This window comes from Pseudopodoces humilis, mitochondrion (genome assembly GCF_049639895.1).
Source record: "Pseudopodoces humilis mitochondrion, complete genome".
In the NCBI taxonomy this organism is placed as follows: Eukaryota; Metazoa; Chordata; class Aves; order Passeriformes; family Paridae; genus Pseudopodoces; species Pseudopodoces humilis.
Genome location: NC_014341.1, coordinates 1 through 16,809, shown reverse-complemented (window position 1 = coordinate 16,809; position 16,809 = coordinate 1). Strand labels below are relative to the sequence as shown.

Sequence of the window (16,809 nt, the reverse complement as noted above, 5' to 3'; positions counted from 1 at the left end):
GGGGTGTGGTGGTGTTTATGTTTTTGTTTTGTTTTAGTTGGGGTTGATTCGTTGGAGGGGGTGTTTGGTTGTGGGGTTTGGTGGCTGTTGGGTCTTGGGTTGGGTGTTGGTTTTTTGTGGGTTGATTGTTGGTTTGTGTAGTTTGTTGGGTGGGTGGAAAATAGAGGAAGGTTAGATGTTAATAAAGGAACAATGAAAGCTTTGTTTTTTGTAGGGAAGTTTGCTTAAAATTTTTGGTAATTGAAACGAAAAATGTCAAGAGAAAAAGAAACGAACGCATTTGACATGTGAAAATGTGAGTTTAGGTAGAAGTCTCTAGAAAGGGAAGATAAATTAAGTATGTCCGGCAACCATTACACCAATTAGCGCTTAGAGGGGAAAACAGCGCGGGCTTCAGGATGGGGTCAAAGTGCATCAGTATCCGGGTATGCGACGGCTTATACTATGAAACCATAACAATTTAGAGGTTTCGGTGAACGATAGTCAGGCGCACATGTGATGGACATGTCAAGAGGAAGATAACTCCTGCTACGCACTTGAAGGGTTTATTGAAAGGACCCCCAGAGAAAAAGCGCAGAAACGGTAAAAATGCCGCGATTACGAGGCAGAGGGAGGAGTATTCATCCCCAACCACTTGTATCTGTGAAGAGCAAGGGAGAAGGAATGGAGCAAGTTATGGCCCTGAAATAGGAACCAGTGGCGCAAAAGAGCAAGTTGGGCTAGGGTGTAGGGGGATGTTATGGCCTTGAAGCCAATAACCGAAGGTATAACTGACACGGGGTAGCTCGGTTCTCGTGAGAAACACGATCAATAGATAACCAGGTTCTCTGGCTTGGGAGTTCCTGAAAGGGTTTGGCAGGGAAAAGTTCCTTGGAGGTGGGCGAATTCAACAGACTAGGTGAATGCAAAGGTGTACTGTGGCAATATCCGTATATTGCGTGGTGTTTGGGTATAAATTAGCAGAGTCGAACTTAAGCGACGCCGGCGGCTTTAGCTTGAGGTAGGATCACTTGGGTTATTATGCCCCTGAAACAAAGATGTTCCTAGACCCGTAAAATCACGAACATTATCTATTTGGGCTAAATGTTTGAGTTAAATTGGTATAGCATACCCGTATGGCGTGGAGTATCCTACATTATAGTAGTGTCTGATGGGGCAAAAATACCCAATGCAGAGAGTACATAGCCTATAAAGCATGAGAAAAACATGCGGGGGGGGAAGGGGGGGGGGGGGGGGGGGGGTTCCTGTAGTTAAATGTTGATAACAGCGGCTTTTCAGGTCGCTAGTCCTGGATAGAGGCCGGGCGGGAATTTATGATGCAGTTTGTTTTATTTCTAGGGGTGTGCTTTATTTTGGGGGGGCTGGCAGTCGCCTCCAACCCTTCTCCCTACTATGGGGTTGTAGGGTTGGTTTTGGCTTCTGTTGCTGGGTGTGGTTGATTGGTTAGTTTGGGGGTATCTTTTGTGTCTTTGGTGCTGGTTATGGTGTATCTTGGGGGGATGTTGGTGGTGTTTGTTTATTCGGTGTCGTTAGCAGCGGAGCCTTATCCTGAGGCTTGGGGTGATTGGGGGGTTGTTGGTCATGGTTTAGGGATGTGTTTGGTTGTTATGGTGGGGATTATGGTAGGTGGGGGGATAGAGGTTTTAGGGGATGTGGGGACGGTTGATAGTGGGGGGCTGTCTTCAGTTCGGCTGGATTTTAGTGGGGTAGCTGTGTTTTATTCGTGGGGGGCCGGGCTGCTTTTAATTGGGGGGTGAGGCCTGTTGTTGACTTTATTTGTGGTGCTGGAGCTTGTGCGGGGGTTATCTCGTGGGGCAATTCGGGCTGTTTAGGGGGGGGCCGGTCAGAAAGTAGTTTAGTTGAAAATACCAGCTTTGGGAGTTGGTGAGGAAGGTTTGATTCCTTTCTTTCTGAGGGGTAACTCTAAGAAGGGGCGAAGTCTTCAATCTTTGGCTTACAAGACCAATGTTTTTATAAACTATTAGAGTAGATTAGAGGTTTAGTATTTTATTTTCTAGTACGGCTGCAAGTGGAAATAGGACTAGGATGATTGTGAAGTAAGAGAGGGAGGCTAGTTGGCCAATGATGATGAATGGGTGTTCAACTGGTTGGCTACCGACTCAGGTTAGGATGAAGAGGTTGGCAACTAGGGTTCAGAATAGGACTTGTGAGATAGGTCGGAAAGTTAGTGAGCGTTGTTTGGATGTGTGGAGTAAAGGGGTTAAGAATAGGACTAGTACGGATGCAGCTAGGGCTAGTACGCCGCCTAGTTTGTTTGGGATAGAGCGTAGGATGGCGTATGCGAACAGGAAGTATCATTCGGGTTTGATGTGTGGGGGAGTGGCTAGTGGGTTGGCTGGTGTGAAGTTTTCTGGGTCACCTAGGAGGTTGGGGGAGAATAGGGCTAGGGCGACAAGTGGGATGAGCATGAGTGCGAAGCCTAGGATGTCTTTTGTAGAGTAGTATGGGTGGAATGGGATTTTGTCGCAGTCCGCAGGGATGCCTAGTGGGTTGTTTGAGCCTGTTTCGTGTAGGAATGTGAGGTGAACTAGCGTGAGGCCTACAATGAGGAATGGGAGTAGGAAGTGGAGGGCGAAGAATCGGGTTAGTGTTGGATTGTCTACTGAAAACCCTCCTCATGCTCATTCTACTAGTGTCTGGCCAATGTATGGGATTGCTGAAAAGAGGTTGGTGATTACTGTGGCTCCTCAGAAGGATATTTGTCCTCATGGAAGTACATAGCCTACGAAGGCAGTTGCTATTAAGAGTAGGAGGAGAATGACTCCGACGTTTCAAGTTTCTTTGTTCAGGTAGGAGCCGTAGTAAAATCCTCGTCCGATGTGTAGGTAAATGCAGATAAAGAAGAATGAGGCTCCGTTTGCATGGAGGTTGCGGATTAGTCAGCCGAATTGTACATTTCGGCATATATGGGCGACTGAGGTGAAGGCTAAGGAGGTGTCTGCTGTGTAGTGTGTGGCTAGTAACAGACCGGTGACAATTTGTGTGATGAGACAGATGCCTAGTAGTGATCCGAAGTTTCATCAGGCTGAGATGTTTGATGGTGTGGGAAGGTCGATCAGAGCGTCGTTGATGGTTTTTAGTAATGGGTGGTTTTTACGAAGATTGAGGGCCATTAGTTGGTTCTGTGTATGGATATGAGGATAATGAGGATGGATAAGGCAAAAGAGCCTAGGTAGGCTTTGATTAGTCCGGAGTGTAGGGTGGTGGCGGCTTTGGCTGCTATTGTTTGTATGTTGGCTAGTCCTTCTGGGCCTAGGAGTTTGTATCAGGAAAGGTCGATTAGGTGGGAGGCGATGTTTTGGCCTGCGGTTAGTAGGTTTGTTACGCTGAAGCGGTGTATTAGGGGGTTGAAGTAGCCTAGTGATGTGGAGAAGTTTGAGAAAGGTCCTTGTTTTGTGAGGATTATGGTTTGGGTTATTTTTGAAATTTCTAGGGCGAGGAGGATGCCTAGGACTGTGACGGCTATGGCTGTAATTTTGATATACAGTGGTATTGTTATGGGAGGAGTTTTTGTTGGGAGGATGAAGGAGGTGATGATGAATCCGGCTGTGATGCTGCCCAGGGCCAGGCGGGTGATGGGTGAGGTTACTGCTGGGTTGTTTTCGTTTATTGGGGTTAGAGGGGGGATGCGTACGAAGCCGGCTTGTACGAGGATGGTCATGCGGATGGTATATACTGCAGTAAAGGCTGTGGCTAGGAGTGTTAGTAAGAGGGCTCAGGCATTTAGGTAGGATGTGTTAAGACATTCGATGATCTGGTCTTTTGAGTAAAAGCCTGCAAGGAATGGGGTTCCTATTAGGGCTAGGTTGCCGATGGTTAGGCATGAGGTAGTTGTTGGTAATAGTTTTTGGAGTCCTCCTATTTTTCGAATGTCCTGTTCACCATTGAGGCTGTGGATGATGGAACCGGAGCAGAGGAATAGTATGGCTTTAAAGAATGCGTGTGTTGAGATGTGAAGGAAGGCTAATTGGGGGAGGTTTAGTCCGATTGTTACTATTATAAGGCCTAGCTGGCTTGAGGTTGAGAAGGCGATGATTTTTTTGATGTCGTTTTGAGTGAGAGCGCAGGTGGCTGCGAATAATGTGGATAGGGCCCCGAGGCACAGGCAGAGGGTCAGGGCGGTTTGGTTGTTGTTGAATAGTGGATGGGTTCGGATAAGCAGGAAGATTCCGGCGACTACTATTGTGCTGGAGTGGAGTAGGGCGGATACGGGGGTTGGCCCTTCTATTGCAGCTGGAAGTCAGGGGTGGAGGCCAAATTGGGCGGATTTGCCTGTTGCGGCTAGGATCAGACCTAGGAGGGGGAGTGTAGGGGTTTGAGAGGGTGCGGGGATTTGTTGGATTTCTCAGGTGTTTAGGGTGGAGGCTAGTCATGCTATGCATAGGATGAGTCCAATGTCCCCAATTCGGTTGTATAGAATGGCTTGGAGGGCAGCGGTGTTGGCCTCTGCTCGTCCGTGTCATCAGCTGATAAGTAAGAAGGACATGATTCCGACTCCTTCTCAGCCGATGAATAGGACAAAGAAATTGTTGGCGACGATTAGGATGAGCATTGCGATTAGGAAGAGTAAGAGGTAGGTAAAGAATTTTGTGATGTAGGGGTCTGAGGCCATGTATCATGTTGCGAATTGTAGGATAGATCAGGACACAAATAGGGCGATTGGGAAGAATGTGAGGGAGTAGAAGTCTATTTTTAGGCTGATAGGGATTTTAAAGTTTATAATGTATTTCCATTCTCATAGGGTAGTTAGGCTTTCCGTTCCTGAGTGGATGTAGATTGTTATAGGGACTAGGCTGATAAGGAAAGAGGTTTTTACTGTGTTGGTAATGATGGTGGGGGTGTTTTTAAGGTTGGTTGAGAGTAGGGGGAAGATGATTGGGGTGGACAGGGTTGCTAGGGTTAGTAGTATGAATGTGTTTAGGACTAGTGATTGGTCCATTACTTTCACTTGGATTTGCACCAAGATGAGTGGTTCCTAAGACCATTGGATTGCTATTATCCTTTGAAAGTAAGGGGGCTGAGGTTTTATACTCAGATGCAAGAGTTAGCAGTTCTTGCTGGTTGAACCTCCCCTCGGCAGGTAAGAAGGATCTAACTTCTATTTTTAGAATCACAGTCTAATGTTTTGGGTTGAAACTATACTTGCATATAGGGGTGCCTGAGATAAGTTCGGGTTTGAGGATTAGGAGGAGTATTGGGATTATGTGTAGGGCTATGAGGAGGTGTTCTCGTGTGGAGGAGTTTTGGACGGATGTGATGTGGGATGGTAGGATGCCCCGCTGTGTTATTATGAGTATGTACAGGGTGTAGGAGGCGGTTAATAGTATTGCGGCCCCTGTGAGGATGAGTGTTAGGGAGGATCAGTTGAAGAGAGCGATTACGATGGTTAGTTCTGCCATAAGGTTGATTGTTGGGGGAAGTGCTATGTTGGCTAGGTTGGCTAAGAGTCATCAAGTGGCTATGAGAGGTAGTAGGGGTTGTAGTCCTCGAGCTAGTAGGAGGATGCGGCTGTGAGTCCGTTCGTAGTTGGTGTTGGCTAGGCAGAATAATATTGAGGAGGTTAGGCCGTGTGAGATTATTAGGATTATTGCTCCTGTGAAAGCTCATTGGGTTTGGATTATTGTTGCAGCTACAACTAGGCCTATGTGACTGACAGATGAGTAGGCGATTAATGATTTTAGGTCTATTTGGCGTAGGCAGATGGCGCTGGTTATTAGGGCACCTCATAGGGCTAGGGTGATGAAGGGGTAGTGGAGGTTGTTTGTTGATGGGTTTACTAGGAGGGTAATTCGTATGATGCCGTATCCGCCTAGTTTTAAGAGTAGGGCGGCTAGTAGTATGGATCCGGCAATAGGGGCTTCTACGTGAGCTTTGGGTAGTCATAGGTGTAGGCCGTATAGGGGGGCTTTCACTATGAAGGCCATTAACAGTGCTAGGCTTGATATTAAGCCTGTTCAAGAGGTTGAGATTGTTGGGTGTGAAAGTTTGAGTATTGGGAAGTAGAGGGTGCCGATTTGGTTGTGAAGGTGGAGGATGGCGATGAGTAAGGGGAGTGAGCTGGCTAGTGTATAGAATAGGAGGTAAATGCCAGCGCTTAGTCGTTCTGGTTGATTGCCTCATCGTGTGATTAGGATTAGGGTTGGGATTAGGGTGGCTTCGAATGCGATGTAGAATAGTATGAGCTCTGAGGCGGAAAAGGCTAAGAGGATTGAGGGTTGGGCTAGGATGAGGGTTGTTGCGAAGATTCGTTTGCGGATGGCTGGTTCTTGTTCTAGGTGGTTTTGGCTTGCTATGATTATGAGGGGCAATAGTCAGCATGATAGTACTAGAAGGGGGGATGAGATTTGGTCAATGGAGGTTCAGGGTGTTAGGGTTTTGCTGGGGTAGTATGTTGGGGTTAGTCATTGAAGGCTGATGGTGGCAATTAGGAGGCTGTGGGCTGTGAGGTTCGTTCATAGGTGTTTGCATGGGGAGAGGAAGGTCAGGGGGAGGAGTATAATGGTTGGGGCGATGATTTTTAGCATTGTAGGAGGTTGAAGTTGTGAAGGTGGTCGGAGCCATGAGTTCGGGTAGAGGCTACTAGTAGTGCCAGCCCTGCCCCTGCTTCGCAAGCGGAGAATGTTAGTATGATAATAGGGAGGATGGTAAAGGATGATGCTTGTATTTGGATTGGTCATATGGCTAGGGCGATGTATATTGATAGTATTATACTCTCTAGGCATAGTAGGGCGGAGATTAAGTGTGTTCGGTGGAAGGCTAGGCCTAGGCCGCTTAAAGTGAATGTTGCGTAGAAGCTTAGGTGTAAGTAGGTCATGAAGAAAGTTATAGGGTGGGCACTATAATTTGTTGAGCCGAAATCAACTGTCTTGGTTAGACTAACTTTCTGTTATTCTGCTCATTCTAGTCCTCCTTGAATTCATTCGTACACTAGGCCTAAGGTGAGGAGAAGGATTAGGGTGGAGGTTCAGGTTAGCGTGGTTGTGGGAGATTGGAGTTGTGTGGCTCATGGCAGGGGGAGTAGGAGGGCGATTTCTAGGTCAAAGAGCAGGAACAGAATTGCTACTAGGAAGAATCGAATTGAGAATGGGAGGCGAGCGGAGCCTAGTGGGTCGAATCCGCATTCGTATGGGGATAGTTTTTCTGAGTCTGGGGTTATTTGGGCCAGTCAGAAGTTTAGGGCGGTTAGGGCAATGCTCAAGGCCAGGGATAGGGTAAATATAAACATGATTATGTTCATTGCTCTTCTCTGGGTTTAAACCAGATTTAAAGGATTGGAAGTCGATTGTAATAAATATACTAGAAGAGCAGGAACCTCATCAGTAGATAGAAATGTAGAGGAAAAGTCAGACGACGTCTACGAAGTGTCAGTATCATGCTGCTGCTTCGAAGCCGAAGTGGTGGTTGGATGTAAAATGGAATTTGATTAGACGAAATAGGCATACTAGGAGGAATGTAGAGCCAATGATTACATGCAGGCCATGGAATCCTGTGGCAACGAAGAAAGTTGAGCCGTAGACCCCGTCTGCGATGGAGAAAGGGGCTTCGTAGTATTCTATGGCTTGAAGGCCTGTAAAGTAGAAGCCTAGGAGGACTGTTAGGGCGAGGGCCTGGATTGCTTGTTTTCGGTTGGCTTCTGTGATGCTGTGGTGGGCTCATGTGACTGTGACCCCTGAAGCTAGTAGGATGGCGGTGTTTAGGAGGGGGACGTCTATTGGGTCTAGGGGTTTGATTCCAACGGGGGGTCATTGGCCTCCTAGTTCTGGGGTGGGGGCTAGGCTTGAGTGGAAGAATGCTCAGAAGAAGCCTAGGAAGAAGAAGGCTTCTGATGTGATAAATAGGACTATGCCGTATCGTAGGCCTTTTTGGACGGTAGGGGTGTGGTGGCCTTGGAAGGTGCTTTCACGTACAATGTCGCGCCATCATTGGAATATGACTAGGATGGTTGAGATGAGTCCGATGATTAGGAGTTGGGGGGAATTGTAGTGGAATCATATAGTTAGGCCAGAAGTGGTGAGGAGAGCGGCAGCTGCTCCTAGGATGGGTCATGGGCTGGGGTCTACTATGTGGTAAGAATGTGCTTGGTGTGCCATTGGTACTAGATGTTTTCTTGTAGGTAAAGGCTTAGTAGTAGGACGAAAACGTAGGCTTGGATTATGGCTACTGCTACTTCTAGGATGGTTAGAAGTAAAAGAACTAGTAAGGCTAGTAGGGATACTGCTGGTATTGTTGAGAATAGGGCTATTGTGGCGGTGGAGATGAGTTGAATGAGGAGGTGGCCTGCGGTTAGGTTGGCGGTTAGGCGGACGCCTAGGGCTAAGGGGCGGATGAGGAGGCTTGTTGTTTCGATCATAATTAGGGCTGGGATCAGGGGCGTGGGGGTGCCTTCTGGGAGGAGATGGCCTAGGGAGGCGGAGGGTTGGTTTCGCAATCCTGTTAAGAGTGTGGCGAGTCAGAGGGGGAAGGCTAGGGCTAGGTTTATGGATAGTTGGGTGGTTGGTGTGAAGGTATAGGGCAGGAGGCCTAAGAGGTTGATCAGTAGTAGGAAGACTATAAGGGATGTTAGGATTAGGGCTCACTTGTGGCCTTTTTTATGGAGTGGTATTATTAGTTGTTTTGTGATTAGGTTGATAAACCATAGTTGTAGGGTTGAGAGTCGATTGGTGACCCATCGGTTGCCAGGGGAGGGGAGGAGTAGGGCTGGGAATAGCATTGAGATTAGGATTAGAGGGATTCCTAGTAGGGAGGGGCTTGAAAATTGGTCGAAGAAACTTAGGTTCATGGTCAGGTTCAGGGGGTGGTTTTGGGTGTTGTGGGTGCCTTGCTGGATGGTGGGTTTATGGTGATGAATGTCAGTAGCTTGGGTTGAATGATTAGGGAAAAAGTCAGTCATGAAGTGAGCATGATAAAAAATCAAGGGTTTGGGTTTAGTTGAGGCATGTCATTAAGGAGGAGTCAGTCCTCTTTCTCTAGCTTAAAAGGCTAGTGCTGTTTCATAGCTTCTTAATGATTAGGAAGCTTGTAGGGAAGATCAGTTCTCAAAGCTGGCTAGAGGGGTTGATTCGACTACGATTGGTATGAAGCTGTGGTTGGCTCCGCAGATTTCTGAGCACTGTCCGTAGTACACTCCGGGGCGAGAGGCAAGGAAGGAGGTTTGATTGAGTCGTCCTGGAATTGCGTCGGTTTTTACGCCGAGGCTAGGAACGGCTCATGAGTGGAGTACATCGTCAGCAGTGACGATGACTCGAATTTTGGATTCTGTTGGTACGATGACGCGGTGGTCGACTTCTAGTAGGCGGAAGTGACCGAGGGGGAGATCGGATGTGGGGATTATGTAGGAGTCAAATGTAAGGTCTTTGAAGTCGGTGTACTCGTATGATCAGTATCACTGATGTCCGATGGCTTTTAGGGTGAGGTCTGGTTCATTTACCTCGTCCATTATGTAGAGGATTCGTAGGGAAGGTAGGGCGAGTATAACTAAGACTGCAGCGGGAAGGATTGTTCAGACAAGTTCAATTTCTTGGGCATCTACGGTGCTTGAGGATAGTTTTTCTGTGAGTATCAGAGCCAATAGGTATAGGACTAGGGTACAGATGGCTAGGGCGACTATTAGGGCGTGATCGTGGAATTGTACGAGCTCTTCTATGATGGGTGATGAAGCGTCTTGGAATCCGAATTGTGAGTGGTTGGCCATTGTAGGATGAGGTGTACAGGGGTTTCACCTGTGATTTAGCCTTGACAAGGCTATGTAAATACTTTACTAACATCTCTATGAGAAAGAAGCATAAGTGGTTTATATGCGGTTGGCTTGAAACCAACATATGGGGGTTCGACTCCTTCCTTTCTTGGACTTGAACGAAGGCTGGTTCTTCGAAGGTGTGGAATGGAGGTGGGCAGCCGTGGATTCATTCAACGTTGGTGCTTGTTAGTTCTGGTTGAAGTGCTTTACGTTTTGATGCTAGGGCCTCTCAGATGATGAATGCTAACATAATTACAGCTGTTAGGGAGATTAGTGAGCCGATAGAGGAGATAGTATTTCATAGTGTGTAGGCGTCTGGGTAGTCTGAGTATCGTCGTGGCATGCCGGCTAAGCCTAGGAAGTGTTGGGGGAAGAAGGTTAGGTTGACGCCTACGAATATTACGCCGAAGTGGGCTTTGGCCCATGTGGAGTGGAGGGTGTAGCCGGTGAATAGGGGGAATCAGTGGGTGAAGCCCGCTAAAATTGCAAATACTGCGCCTATTGATAGGACGTAGTGGAAGTGGGCTACTACATAGTAGGTGTCATGCAGGGCGATATCTAGTGAAGAGTTTGCTAGGACGATCCCTGTTAGTCCTCCAATGGTGAATAGGAAGATGAATCCTATGGCTCATAGTATTGGTGGATCTCATTTGATTGTGCCTCCGTGTAGTGTTGCCAGTCAGCTGAATACTTTGATTCCTGTTGGAATGGCAATAATTATAGTAGCAGATGTGAAGTATGCTCGAGTGTCTACGTCTATCCCTACTGTGAATATATGGTGGGCTCAGACAATGAATCCTAGGAAGCCAATAGATAGTATAGCTCACACTATTCCTATGTACCCAAATGGTTCTTTTTTTCCTGCGTAGTAGGCTACGACGTGAGAGATGATTCCGAATCCTGGGAGAATTAGGATGTACACTTCTGGGTGTCCGAAGAATCAGAAAAGATGCTGGTAAAGTACAGGGTCTCCTCCTCCTGCAGGGTCGAAGAAGGTAGTGTTTAGGTTACGGTCTGTAAGAAGCATGGTAATGCCAGCGGCAAGAACTGGTAAGGATAGGAGGAGTAGGACTGCTGTGATTAGGACGGATCAGACGAATAGGGGGGTTTGGTATTGTGAAAGGGCGGGTGGTTTTATATTAATTGCTGTGGTGATAAAGTTGATAGCGCCCAGGATAGAGGAGATACCTGCTAGGTGGAGGGAGAAGATGGCTAGGTCTACTGAAGCTCCGGCATGGGCTAAGTTACCGGCGAGAGGGGGATATACAGTTCAGCCTGTTCCTGCTCCTGCTTCAACGGTGGAAGAGGCTAGAAGGAGTAGAAAGGATGGGGGAAGAAGTCAGAAGCTTATGTTATTTATTCGGGGGAATGCCATGTCTGGGGCTCCGATTATTAGAGGGACCAGCCAGTTTCCAAACCCTCCGATTATGATTGGCATAAATATGAAGAAGATTATGACAAAAGCATGGGCTGTGACAATTACGTTGTAGACTTGGTCGTCTCCTAGTAGGGCGCCAGGTTGGCCCAGCTCTGCTCGGATAAGGAGGCTTAGGGCGGTACCCACTATTCCGGCTCATGCGCCGAAGATTAGGTAGAGGGTATCAATGTCTTTGTGGTTGGTTGAGAATAGTCATCGGTTAATGAATGTCACAGGTAAGATGGCTGAGTGTATAAGCGTTAGGCTGTAGTCCTTTTTACAGAGGTTTAATTCCTCTTCTTATCGGCCCTGTGGTGAAGTTCATGGTGAGTTGCAAGCTCATTGATGTGCGCTGATTGCGTGCCGGGGCCTTAGGCAGACGCCTGTTGGTTTGGGCATATAGCTGTTAACTATAGTGTTATGGGATCGAGGCCCATCTGTCTAGGTTTAAAGGTTCTAGCTTAAGTTAAAGTATCTGGGTTGCATTCAGAAGATGCAGGGTAGTGTCCTGCGAATCTTAGCAGAAACTAAGAGGGTTTAACTCTTGTTTAAGGCTTTGAAGGCCTTCGGTTTAAGGTGATCCTAAGTTTCTTAGATAATAGTGAGGATTATTGGGGAAATTGGAAGGAGGGAGGTGGATATAGTGGCCAAGATGGCAATTGAGGTGTTAGTTGGTTTGTTAGTGTGTCATTGTTTTATGTGGTTCGTGGTGTGTGGGGGAAGTGTGATTGTTGCGCAGTATGCGAGGCGGAGGTAGAAGAACAGGCTTAATAGTGAGAGAAGAGCAATGATTGTTGCTGCTGGGGCTATATTTTGTTTAGTAAGTTCTTGGATGATAAGTCATTTGGGGATGAAGCCTGTTAGTGGGGGGAGTCCTGCTAGGGAAAGTAGGGTTAGGAGTAGTATTGCATTTAGTGAGGGTGCTTTTGTTCATGTTGTTATGAGTGTGGAAAGTTTTAGGGTTTTGATTGTGTTGAGGGTTAAGAATACGGCTGCGGTTATTAGGGCGTATAGGTAGAAGTTTAGTAGGGTAAGTTTAGGGTGGTAGTCAATGATGATGGTCATTCAGCCTAAGTGTGCGATAGAGGAGAAAGCCAGAATTTTTCGGATTTGTGTCTGGTTTAAGCCTATTCATCCACCCAGGGCTGCGGAGGAAACAGCTATGCAGGTTAGTAGGGTGGGGTTTAATGAGTGGGAAGTTATGTAAAATAGTGTCATTGGTGGGAATTTTATGATTGTAGATAGGAGTAAGCCTGTAGTGAGAGGGGAGCCTTGCAGGACTTCTGGAAATCAAAAGTGGAATGGGACCAGTCCTAGTTTTATTGCGATAGCAGAAGTTAGGATTAAGCAGGAGGTTGGGTGTGTAAGTTGAGCAATGTCCCATTGTCCGGTGTATCATGCGTTGGTTATGCTGGAAAATAGCATTAGAGTGGAGGCAGCTGCTTGGGTTAGGAAATATTTAGTTGCGGCTTCGATAGCCCGTGGATGATGCGACTGGGCAATCAGGGGTAGGATGGCTAGGGTATTAATTTCAAGGCCGGCCCAGGCCATGATTCAATGGTTGCTTGAGATTGTAATGCTTGTACCAAGGATTAGGCTGGTGGCGAAAATTAGTTTTGCTTGGGGGTTCATTAGCAGGGGAAGGAGTTGAACCATCATTTTCGGGGTATGGGCCCGATAGCTTGTTTAGCTGACCCTACTAGCTAGAAAATAATATAAGGGGAGTATGGAGGACTTTGATTCCTTCAGTGTAGGTTCGAATCCTGCTTTTCTAAGTCTTTAGGAAATGAGAGGGTTGGTGCACCTCTGTGTTCACTTTATCATAGTGACCCTTAGTTCTCAGGCACATTTCCGGCCGGGGGGGGTCTTAGGTAGGGGGGCAGGCCTGCATAGCAGATTGGTATGCTGGTGTGTCATAGACATAGGGCAAGTGTGAGCGGTAGGAAGTTTTTTCATAGTAGGTGTATTAGTTGGTCGTATCGAAATCGTGGGTAGGAGGCACGAATTCATAAGAACCCTGCTGATAGTAGTAGGGCTTTTGTAGCGAGGATGATGGGGTACAGTTCTTGGGGTGGATTGAACATGCTTGGGTTGAAGAATAGGATGGCAGTTAGTGTGTTTATAAGTATGATATTCGCATATTCGGCTAGGAAAAATAGGGCGAAGGGTCCCGCTGCATACTCTACGTTGAACCCTGAGACTAGTTCGGATTCGCCTTCTGTTAGGTCAAAGGGGGCCCGGTTAGTCTCAGCAAGCGTAGAGACATACCACATTATGGCTAGTGGTCAGCAGGAGAAAATTAAGTAGAGAGGTTCTTGAGTGACTGAGAGGGTGCTAAGGGTGTAATTGCCGCTGAGCAGGATGACAGATAGTAAGATAATAGCTAGGGTCACCTCATAAGAAATAGTTTGGGCTACTGCTCGTAATGCCCCAATTAGGGCGTATTTTGAATTGGAGGCTCATCCTGATCATAGAATAGAGTAGACTGCTAGGCTTGATATGGCTAGGAGGAATAGTAGGCCCAGGTTTAAGTCTGCAAGTGAGAATGGTAGTGGGAGTGGGGTTCAGATGGAGATTGCAAGGAGAAGTGCCAGTATGGGGGTGGCAATGAATAGGATGGGGGAGGATGTTGATGGGCGAATCGGCTCTTTGATGAATAGTTTTACTCCGTCTGCTAGGGGCTGAAGCAGGCCGTAGGGTCCGACAATGTTTGGGCCTTTTCGGCCCTGCATGTAGCTTAGGATTTTGCGTTCGACTAGTGTGAGGAAGGCTACTGCGATTAGAATGGGGAGGATGTAGGAGAGGGCTATGATAAGGCTGATTAAGATGGGATGGTTGGTCATGGATTAGCTAGGGAGAGGATTTGAACCTCTGAGTTAAAGGACTTAAGCCTTTTGCATTTGCCGAGCTCTGCCACGCTAGCTGTGCCCTTTTCTAGGGTGTGGTGGAGTGTGATAGCCTTTTGTGGTTAAGTTGGTTTCATCACTTAAGGCGAAGGCTTGCTAGTGGTATTGGCCTCACTTTTCCTCTCCTTTCGTACTGGGAAGAGTTCGTCATAGATAGAAACCGACCTGGATTGCTCCGGTCTGAACTCAGATCACGTAGGACTGTTAATCGTTGAACAAACGAACCCTTAGTAGCTTCTGCACCACTAGGATGTCCTGATCCAACATCGAGGTCGTAAACCTCCTTGTCGATATGGACTCTTAAAGGAGATTGCGCTGTTATCCCTGGGGTAGCTTGGTCCATTGATCAATTATATTGGGTCTGGGTACTATTAGCACGTTGAGGGGTTGCTCTTAGTCTAGAGGAATGGTCTAGTTTTTGGAGGATTTGTTTTTCTCCAAGGTCGCCCCAACCGAAAAAATGCAGGCCAGTGGCTTGTATGTTAGTGGGCCCGGTGGGTGTGTATGTGATTTGGGGTGGCTGCTGTTTTTGAAGTTCCACAGGGTCTTCTCGTCTTATGGGTTTATCCCTGCTTTTGCACAGGGAGATCAATTTCACCGATTGCCTGCAAGAGACAGTTAAGACCTCGTTTAGCCATTCATACTAGTCTCGATTTATGGGACAATTGATTGCGCTACCTTTGCACGGTTAGGATACCGCGGCCGTTAAACGTTAGGTCACCGGGCAGGCATCACCTTCAATACTTGCTTTGGTTTGCTGAAGGCTATGTTTTGGTAAACAGTCGGGCCTTGATGGTTTGCCTAGTTCCTTTTGCAGGTTTTAATCTTTCTTAATGGACGCTCCTCTGTCGGGTTAACAATGTGTGTAATACTCTGCTTGTTTGATTGGTCGTATATTGGGGTTTTGTTAATAATGTATAGATGTAAGCTTGCGTCGTAGAGGGTGGACCCTGGTTACTCATTCTAGCATTAATTCTCCTATCTGGTTATAGGTTGGCCTGTTAGTGGGGAGGGATTCATAAGGTTTAGGTATTTTTGGGTACGGAGCTTTAACGCACTCTTTGTTGATGGCTGCTTGAAGGCCCACAATAGGTTTTGTTCAGGTTATTTATCCGCTCGTGGAGATTGTATTCTTTTTTAAAGGAGCTGTACCCCCTTTAAATAGCCCTTAATTCGGTTCATTGGGGTTCGTAGTTTCCTTGGGGAAGAATTAAGAGTGAACTTAGATTCGTTTCACAGGCAACCAGCTATCACCCAGCTCGATTGGCTTTTCACCTCTACCCACAAGTCATCCCACTCTTTTGCAACAGAGACGGGTTCGCTCAATAATAGCTGCTCATGGGTAGCTCGCTTGGGTTTCGGGGTGGCAAACTGAAATTCATTTTGCTTGGTTTTTCTTGCTAGACCATGATGCAAAAGGTACAAGGGTTGATCTTTGCTGTTTATAGCTTGGCTTGTTCATTGTTATTTCATCTTTCCCTTACGGTACGTGGTCTCTATCGCTCCAATGGTGTCTTTTCTATCGCCTATACTAGGACTAGCAAATGCTTTGGTTAGGTTTAGTGGAGTAGCTTTGTTATTCCAGGTCAATGTAGGTTGGGCTAGAGTTTGGCATCAAGACGACCCGGTGTGAGCGGGCATCTTTCAGGTGTAAGCTGAATGCTTTTGTTAAAGCTACGTCTTGGTAGTCTAAGTGCACCTTCCGGTACACTTACCTTGTTACGACTTACCTCATCTTTAGCTGGATGGCTTATTAGTTATAGGGTGTGTTGGTCGCTTGCGAGGAGGGTGACGGGCGGTATGTACGTGCCCCAGAGCCGGCTTAAAGAGGGCTCGATTGTCCCACTTTACTGCTAAATCCTCCTTCCAGGGGCTATTTCAAGCCCCTTTGCCGTATGTTCTAGTTTAGAAAATGTAGCCCATTGCTTCCATTCCATAGGCTATACCTTGACCTGTCTTATTAGCGTGGTTGGGCTATTGCGCTCACTGTTGGGCTGTCAGGGAAGGTGAGCTGGCGACGGCGGTATATAGGCTGTTATTGGCAAGGAATGGTCAGGTAATATCGTGGATCATCGATTACAGAACAGGCTCCTCTAGGTGGGTTTGGGGCACCGCCAAGTCCTTAGAGTTTTAAGCGTTTGTGCTCGTAGTTCTCGGGCGGATGTTCCGGTAAGATCGAGCATCAAGATTTACGGCCAGGCATAGTGGGGTATCTAATCCCAGTTTGGGCCCTGGCTTTCGTGGATTTCAATTGATCGTTGGTCTAAGATCTTCTTTGGTGGAGGCCTTATGGGCATCTTGGGCTTATGACAGCTTAGTTGCCTTTTAATCTTAGCTACTAGGATAACATGTGACCACGCTTTACGCCGTTATAATGTTAATTTGGGTCTCCTGTATGACCGCGGTGGCTGGCACAGGATTTACCGACCCTGATTTGCTATGACTAAGTCAAGTTTACACTCATTGCTTAATATTAACTACTGCTGAGAATCCGTGGGGACGTGGCAATTGCTAGGCGTCTTGGGCTACGGGTGTGGTGAGCCTGATGCCCGCTCCTATCTACTTGGGGTTTAAGGTGTCCAGGGCATCTACACTGGGGCGCGGATACTTGCATGTATAAACCTAGCAACAACTAACAGTAAGGTTAGGACTAAGTCTCTTGTCCTTGGGTGCGGAGGGGCAGCCGTCTTGGCATCTTCAGTGCCATGCTTTTTGTAAGCTACAGGGAC

At 47.1% G+C, this 16,809-nt stretch overlaps 13 protein-coding genes and 24 non-coding genes across 37 annotated transcripts, besides 1 other annotated feature; 9 read left to right on the top strand and 28 right to left on the bottom strand. All coding sequences in view use genetic code 2, as the record gives it.

Annotated features, from left to right (window-relative positions):
• Window positions 1-1,240: a sequence feature (control region).
• KEH15_t22 lies at window positions 1,241-1,312 on the top strand. The gene has a single exon. It is a non-coding gene; the product is annotated as a tRNA-Glu (tRNA).
• Window position 1,313: 1 nt separating this feature from the next.
• Window positions 1,314-1,832, top strand: ND6 (NADH dehydrogenase subunit 6). The gene has a single exon. The coding sequence runs from the start codon at window positions 1,314-1,316 to the stop codon at window positions 1,830-1,832; it is 519 nt and encodes a 172-aa protein (YP_003795347.1).
• Window positions 1,833-1,844: 12 nt separating this feature from the next.
• On the top strand, window positions 1,845-1,914 carry KEH15_t21. Its single transcript has one exon. It is a non-coding gene; the product is annotated as a tRNA-Pro (tRNA).
• A 5-nt stretch (window positions 1,915-1,919) lies between these two features.
• On the bottom strand, window positions 1,920-1,988 carry KEH15_t20. Its single transcript has one exon. It is a non-coding gene; the product is annotated as a tRNA-Thr (tRNA).
• A 3-nt stretch (window positions 1,989-1,991) lies between these two features.
• CYTB (cytochrome b) lies at window positions 1,992-3,134 on the bottom strand. Its single transcript has one exon. It carries the CDS (start codon window positions 3,132-3,134, stop codon window positions 1,992-1,994), a length of 1,143 nt encoding a protein of 380 aa, YP_003795346.1.
• An 8-nt stretch (window positions 3,135-3,142) lies between these two features.
• Window positions 3,143-4,960, bottom strand: ND5 (NADH dehydrogenase subunit 5). The gene has a single exon. It carries the CDS (start codon window positions 4,958-4,960, stop codon window positions 3,143-3,145), a length of 1,818 nt encoding a protein of 605 aa, YP_003795345.1.
• KEH15_t19 lies at window positions 4,961-5,031 on the bottom strand. Its single transcript has one exon. It is a non-coding gene; the product is annotated as a tRNA-Leu (tRNA).
• On the bottom strand, window positions 5,031-5,096 carry KEH15_t18. Its single transcript has one exon. It is a non-coding gene; the product is annotated as a tRNA-Ser (tRNA).
• KEH15_t17 lies at window positions 5,097-5,167 on the bottom strand. Its single transcript has one exon. It is a non-coding gene; the product is annotated as a tRNA-His (tRNA).
• ND4 (NADH dehydrogenase subunit 4) lies at window positions 5,168-6,545 on the bottom strand. Its single transcript has one exon. A coding segment is annotated over exon 1 (1,378 nt).
• Window positions 6,539-6,835, bottom strand: ND4L (NADH dehydrogenase subunit 4L). Its single transcript has one exon. The coding sequence runs from the start codon at window positions 6,833-6,835 to the stop codon at window positions 6,539-6,541; it is 297 nt and encodes a 98-aa protein (YP_003795343.1).
• Window position 6,836: 1 nt separating this feature from the next.
• On the bottom strand, window positions 6,837-6,906 carry KEH15_t16. The gene has a single exon. It is a non-coding gene; the product is annotated as a tRNA-Arg (tRNA).
• A 1-nt stretch (window position 6,907) lies between these two features.
• Window positions 6,908-7,258, bottom strand: ND3 (NADH dehydrogenase subunit 3). Its single transcript has one exon. It carries the CDS (start codon window positions 7,256-7,258, stop codon window positions 6,908-6,910), a length of 351 nt encoding a protein of 116 aa, YP_003795342.1.
• On the bottom strand, window positions 7,259-7,327 carry KEH15_t15. Its single transcript has one exon. It is a non-coding gene; the product is annotated as a tRNA-Gly (tRNA).
• On the bottom strand, window positions 7,328-8,111 carry COX3 (cytochrome c oxidase subunit III). The gene has a single exon. A coding segment is annotated over exon 1 (784 nt).
• A 5-nt stretch (window positions 8,112-8,116) lies between these two features.
• ATP6 (ATP synthase F0 subunit 6) lies at window positions 8,117-8,800 on the bottom strand. The gene has a single exon. It carries the CDS (start codon window positions 8,798-8,800, stop codon window positions 8,117-8,119), a length of 684 nt encoding a protein of 227 aa, YP_003795340.1.
• ATP8 (ATP synthase F0 subunit 8) lies at window positions 8,791-8,958 on the bottom strand. Its single transcript has one exon. The coding sequence runs from the start codon at window positions 8,956-8,958 to the stop codon at window positions 8,791-8,793; it is 168 nt and encodes a 55-aa protein (YP_003795339.1).
• Window position 8,959: 1 nt separating this feature from the next.
• On the bottom strand, window positions 8,960-9,027 carry KEH15_t14. Its single transcript has one exon. It is a non-coding gene; the product is annotated as a tRNA-Lys (tRNA).
• Window position 9,028: 1 nt separating this feature from the next.
• On the bottom strand, window positions 9,029-9,712 carry COX2 (cytochrome c oxidase subunit II). The gene has a single exon. The coding sequence runs from the start codon at window positions 9,710-9,712 to the stop codon at window positions 9,029-9,031; it is 684 nt and encodes a 227-aa protein (YP_003795338.1).
• A 7-nt stretch (window positions 9,713-9,719) lies between these two features.
• Window positions 9,720-9,788, bottom strand: KEH15_t13. Its single transcript has one exon. It is a non-coding gene; the product is annotated as a tRNA-Asp (tRNA).
• Window positions 9,789-9,791: 3 nt separating this feature from the next.
• KEH15_t12 lies at window positions 9,792-9,866 on the top strand. Its single transcript has one exon. It is a non-coding gene; the product is annotated as a tRNA-Ser (tRNA).
• Window positions 9,858-11,408, bottom strand: COX1 (cytochrome c oxidase subunit I). The gene has a single exon. The coding sequence runs from the start codon at window positions 11,406-11,408 to the stop codon at window positions 9,858-9,860; it is 1,551 nt and encodes a 516-aa protein (YP_003795337.1).
• A 1-nt stretch (window position 11,409) lies between these two features.
• KEH15_t11 lies at window positions 11,410-11,480 on the top strand. The gene has a single exon. It is a non-coding gene; the product is annotated as a tRNA-Tyr (tRNA).
• KEH15_t10 lies at window positions 11,480-11,546 on the top strand. Its single transcript has one exon. It is a non-coding gene; the product is annotated as a tRNA-Cys (tRNA).
• KEH15_t09 lies at window positions 11,547-11,619 on the top strand. Its single transcript has one exon. It is a non-coding gene; the product is annotated as a tRNA-Asn (tRNA).
• Window positions 11,620-11,624: 5 nt separating this feature from the next.
• KEH15_t08 lies at window positions 11,625-11,694 on the top strand. The gene has a single exon. It is a non-coding gene; the product is annotated as a tRNA-Ala (tRNA).
• Window position 11,695: 1 nt separating this feature from the next.
• KEH15_t07 lies at window positions 11,696-11,766 on the bottom strand. Its single transcript has one exon. It is a non-coding gene; the product is annotated as a tRNA-Trp (tRNA).
• Window positions 11,767-12,806, bottom strand: ND2 (NADH dehydrogenase subunit 2). Its single transcript has one exon. A coding segment is annotated over exon 1 (1,040 nt).
• Window positions 12,807-12,875, bottom strand: KEH15_t06. The gene has a single exon. It is a non-coding gene; the product is annotated as a tRNA-Met (tRNA).
• Window positions 12,876-12,878: 3 nt separating this feature from the next.
• On the top strand, window positions 12,879-12,949 carry KEH15_t05. Its single transcript has one exon. It is a non-coding gene; the product is annotated as a tRNA-Gln (tRNA).
• Window positions 12,950-12,955: 6 nt separating this feature from the next.
• KEH15_t04 lies at window positions 12,956-13,027 on the bottom strand. The gene has a single exon. It is a non-coding gene; the product is annotated as a tRNA-Ile (tRNA).
• Window positions 13,028-13,039: 12 nt separating this feature from the next.
• ND1 (NADH dehydrogenase subunit 1) lies at window positions 13,040-14,017 on the bottom strand. The gene has a single exon. It carries the CDS (start codon window positions 14,015-14,017, stop codon window positions 13,040-13,042), a length of 978 nt encoding a protein of 325 aa, YP_003795335.1.
• Window positions 14,018-14,022: 5 nt separating this feature from the next.
• On the bottom strand, window positions 14,023-14,097 carry KEH15_t03. The gene has a single exon. It is a non-coding gene; the product is annotated as a tRNA-Leu (tRNA).
• Window positions 14,098-15,694, bottom strand: KEH15_r01. Its single transcript has one exon. It is a non-coding gene; the product is annotated as a l-rRNA (ribosomal RNA).
• KEH15_t02 lies at window positions 15,695-15,764 on the bottom strand. The gene has a single exon. It is a non-coding gene; the product is annotated as a tRNA-Val (tRNA).
• Window positions 15,765-16,740, bottom strand: KEH15_r02. Its single transcript has one exon. It is a non-coding gene; the product is annotated as a s-rRNA (ribosomal RNA).
• On the bottom strand, window positions 16,741-16,809 carry KEH15_t01. The gene has a single exon. It is a non-coding gene; the product is annotated as a tRNA-Phe (tRNA).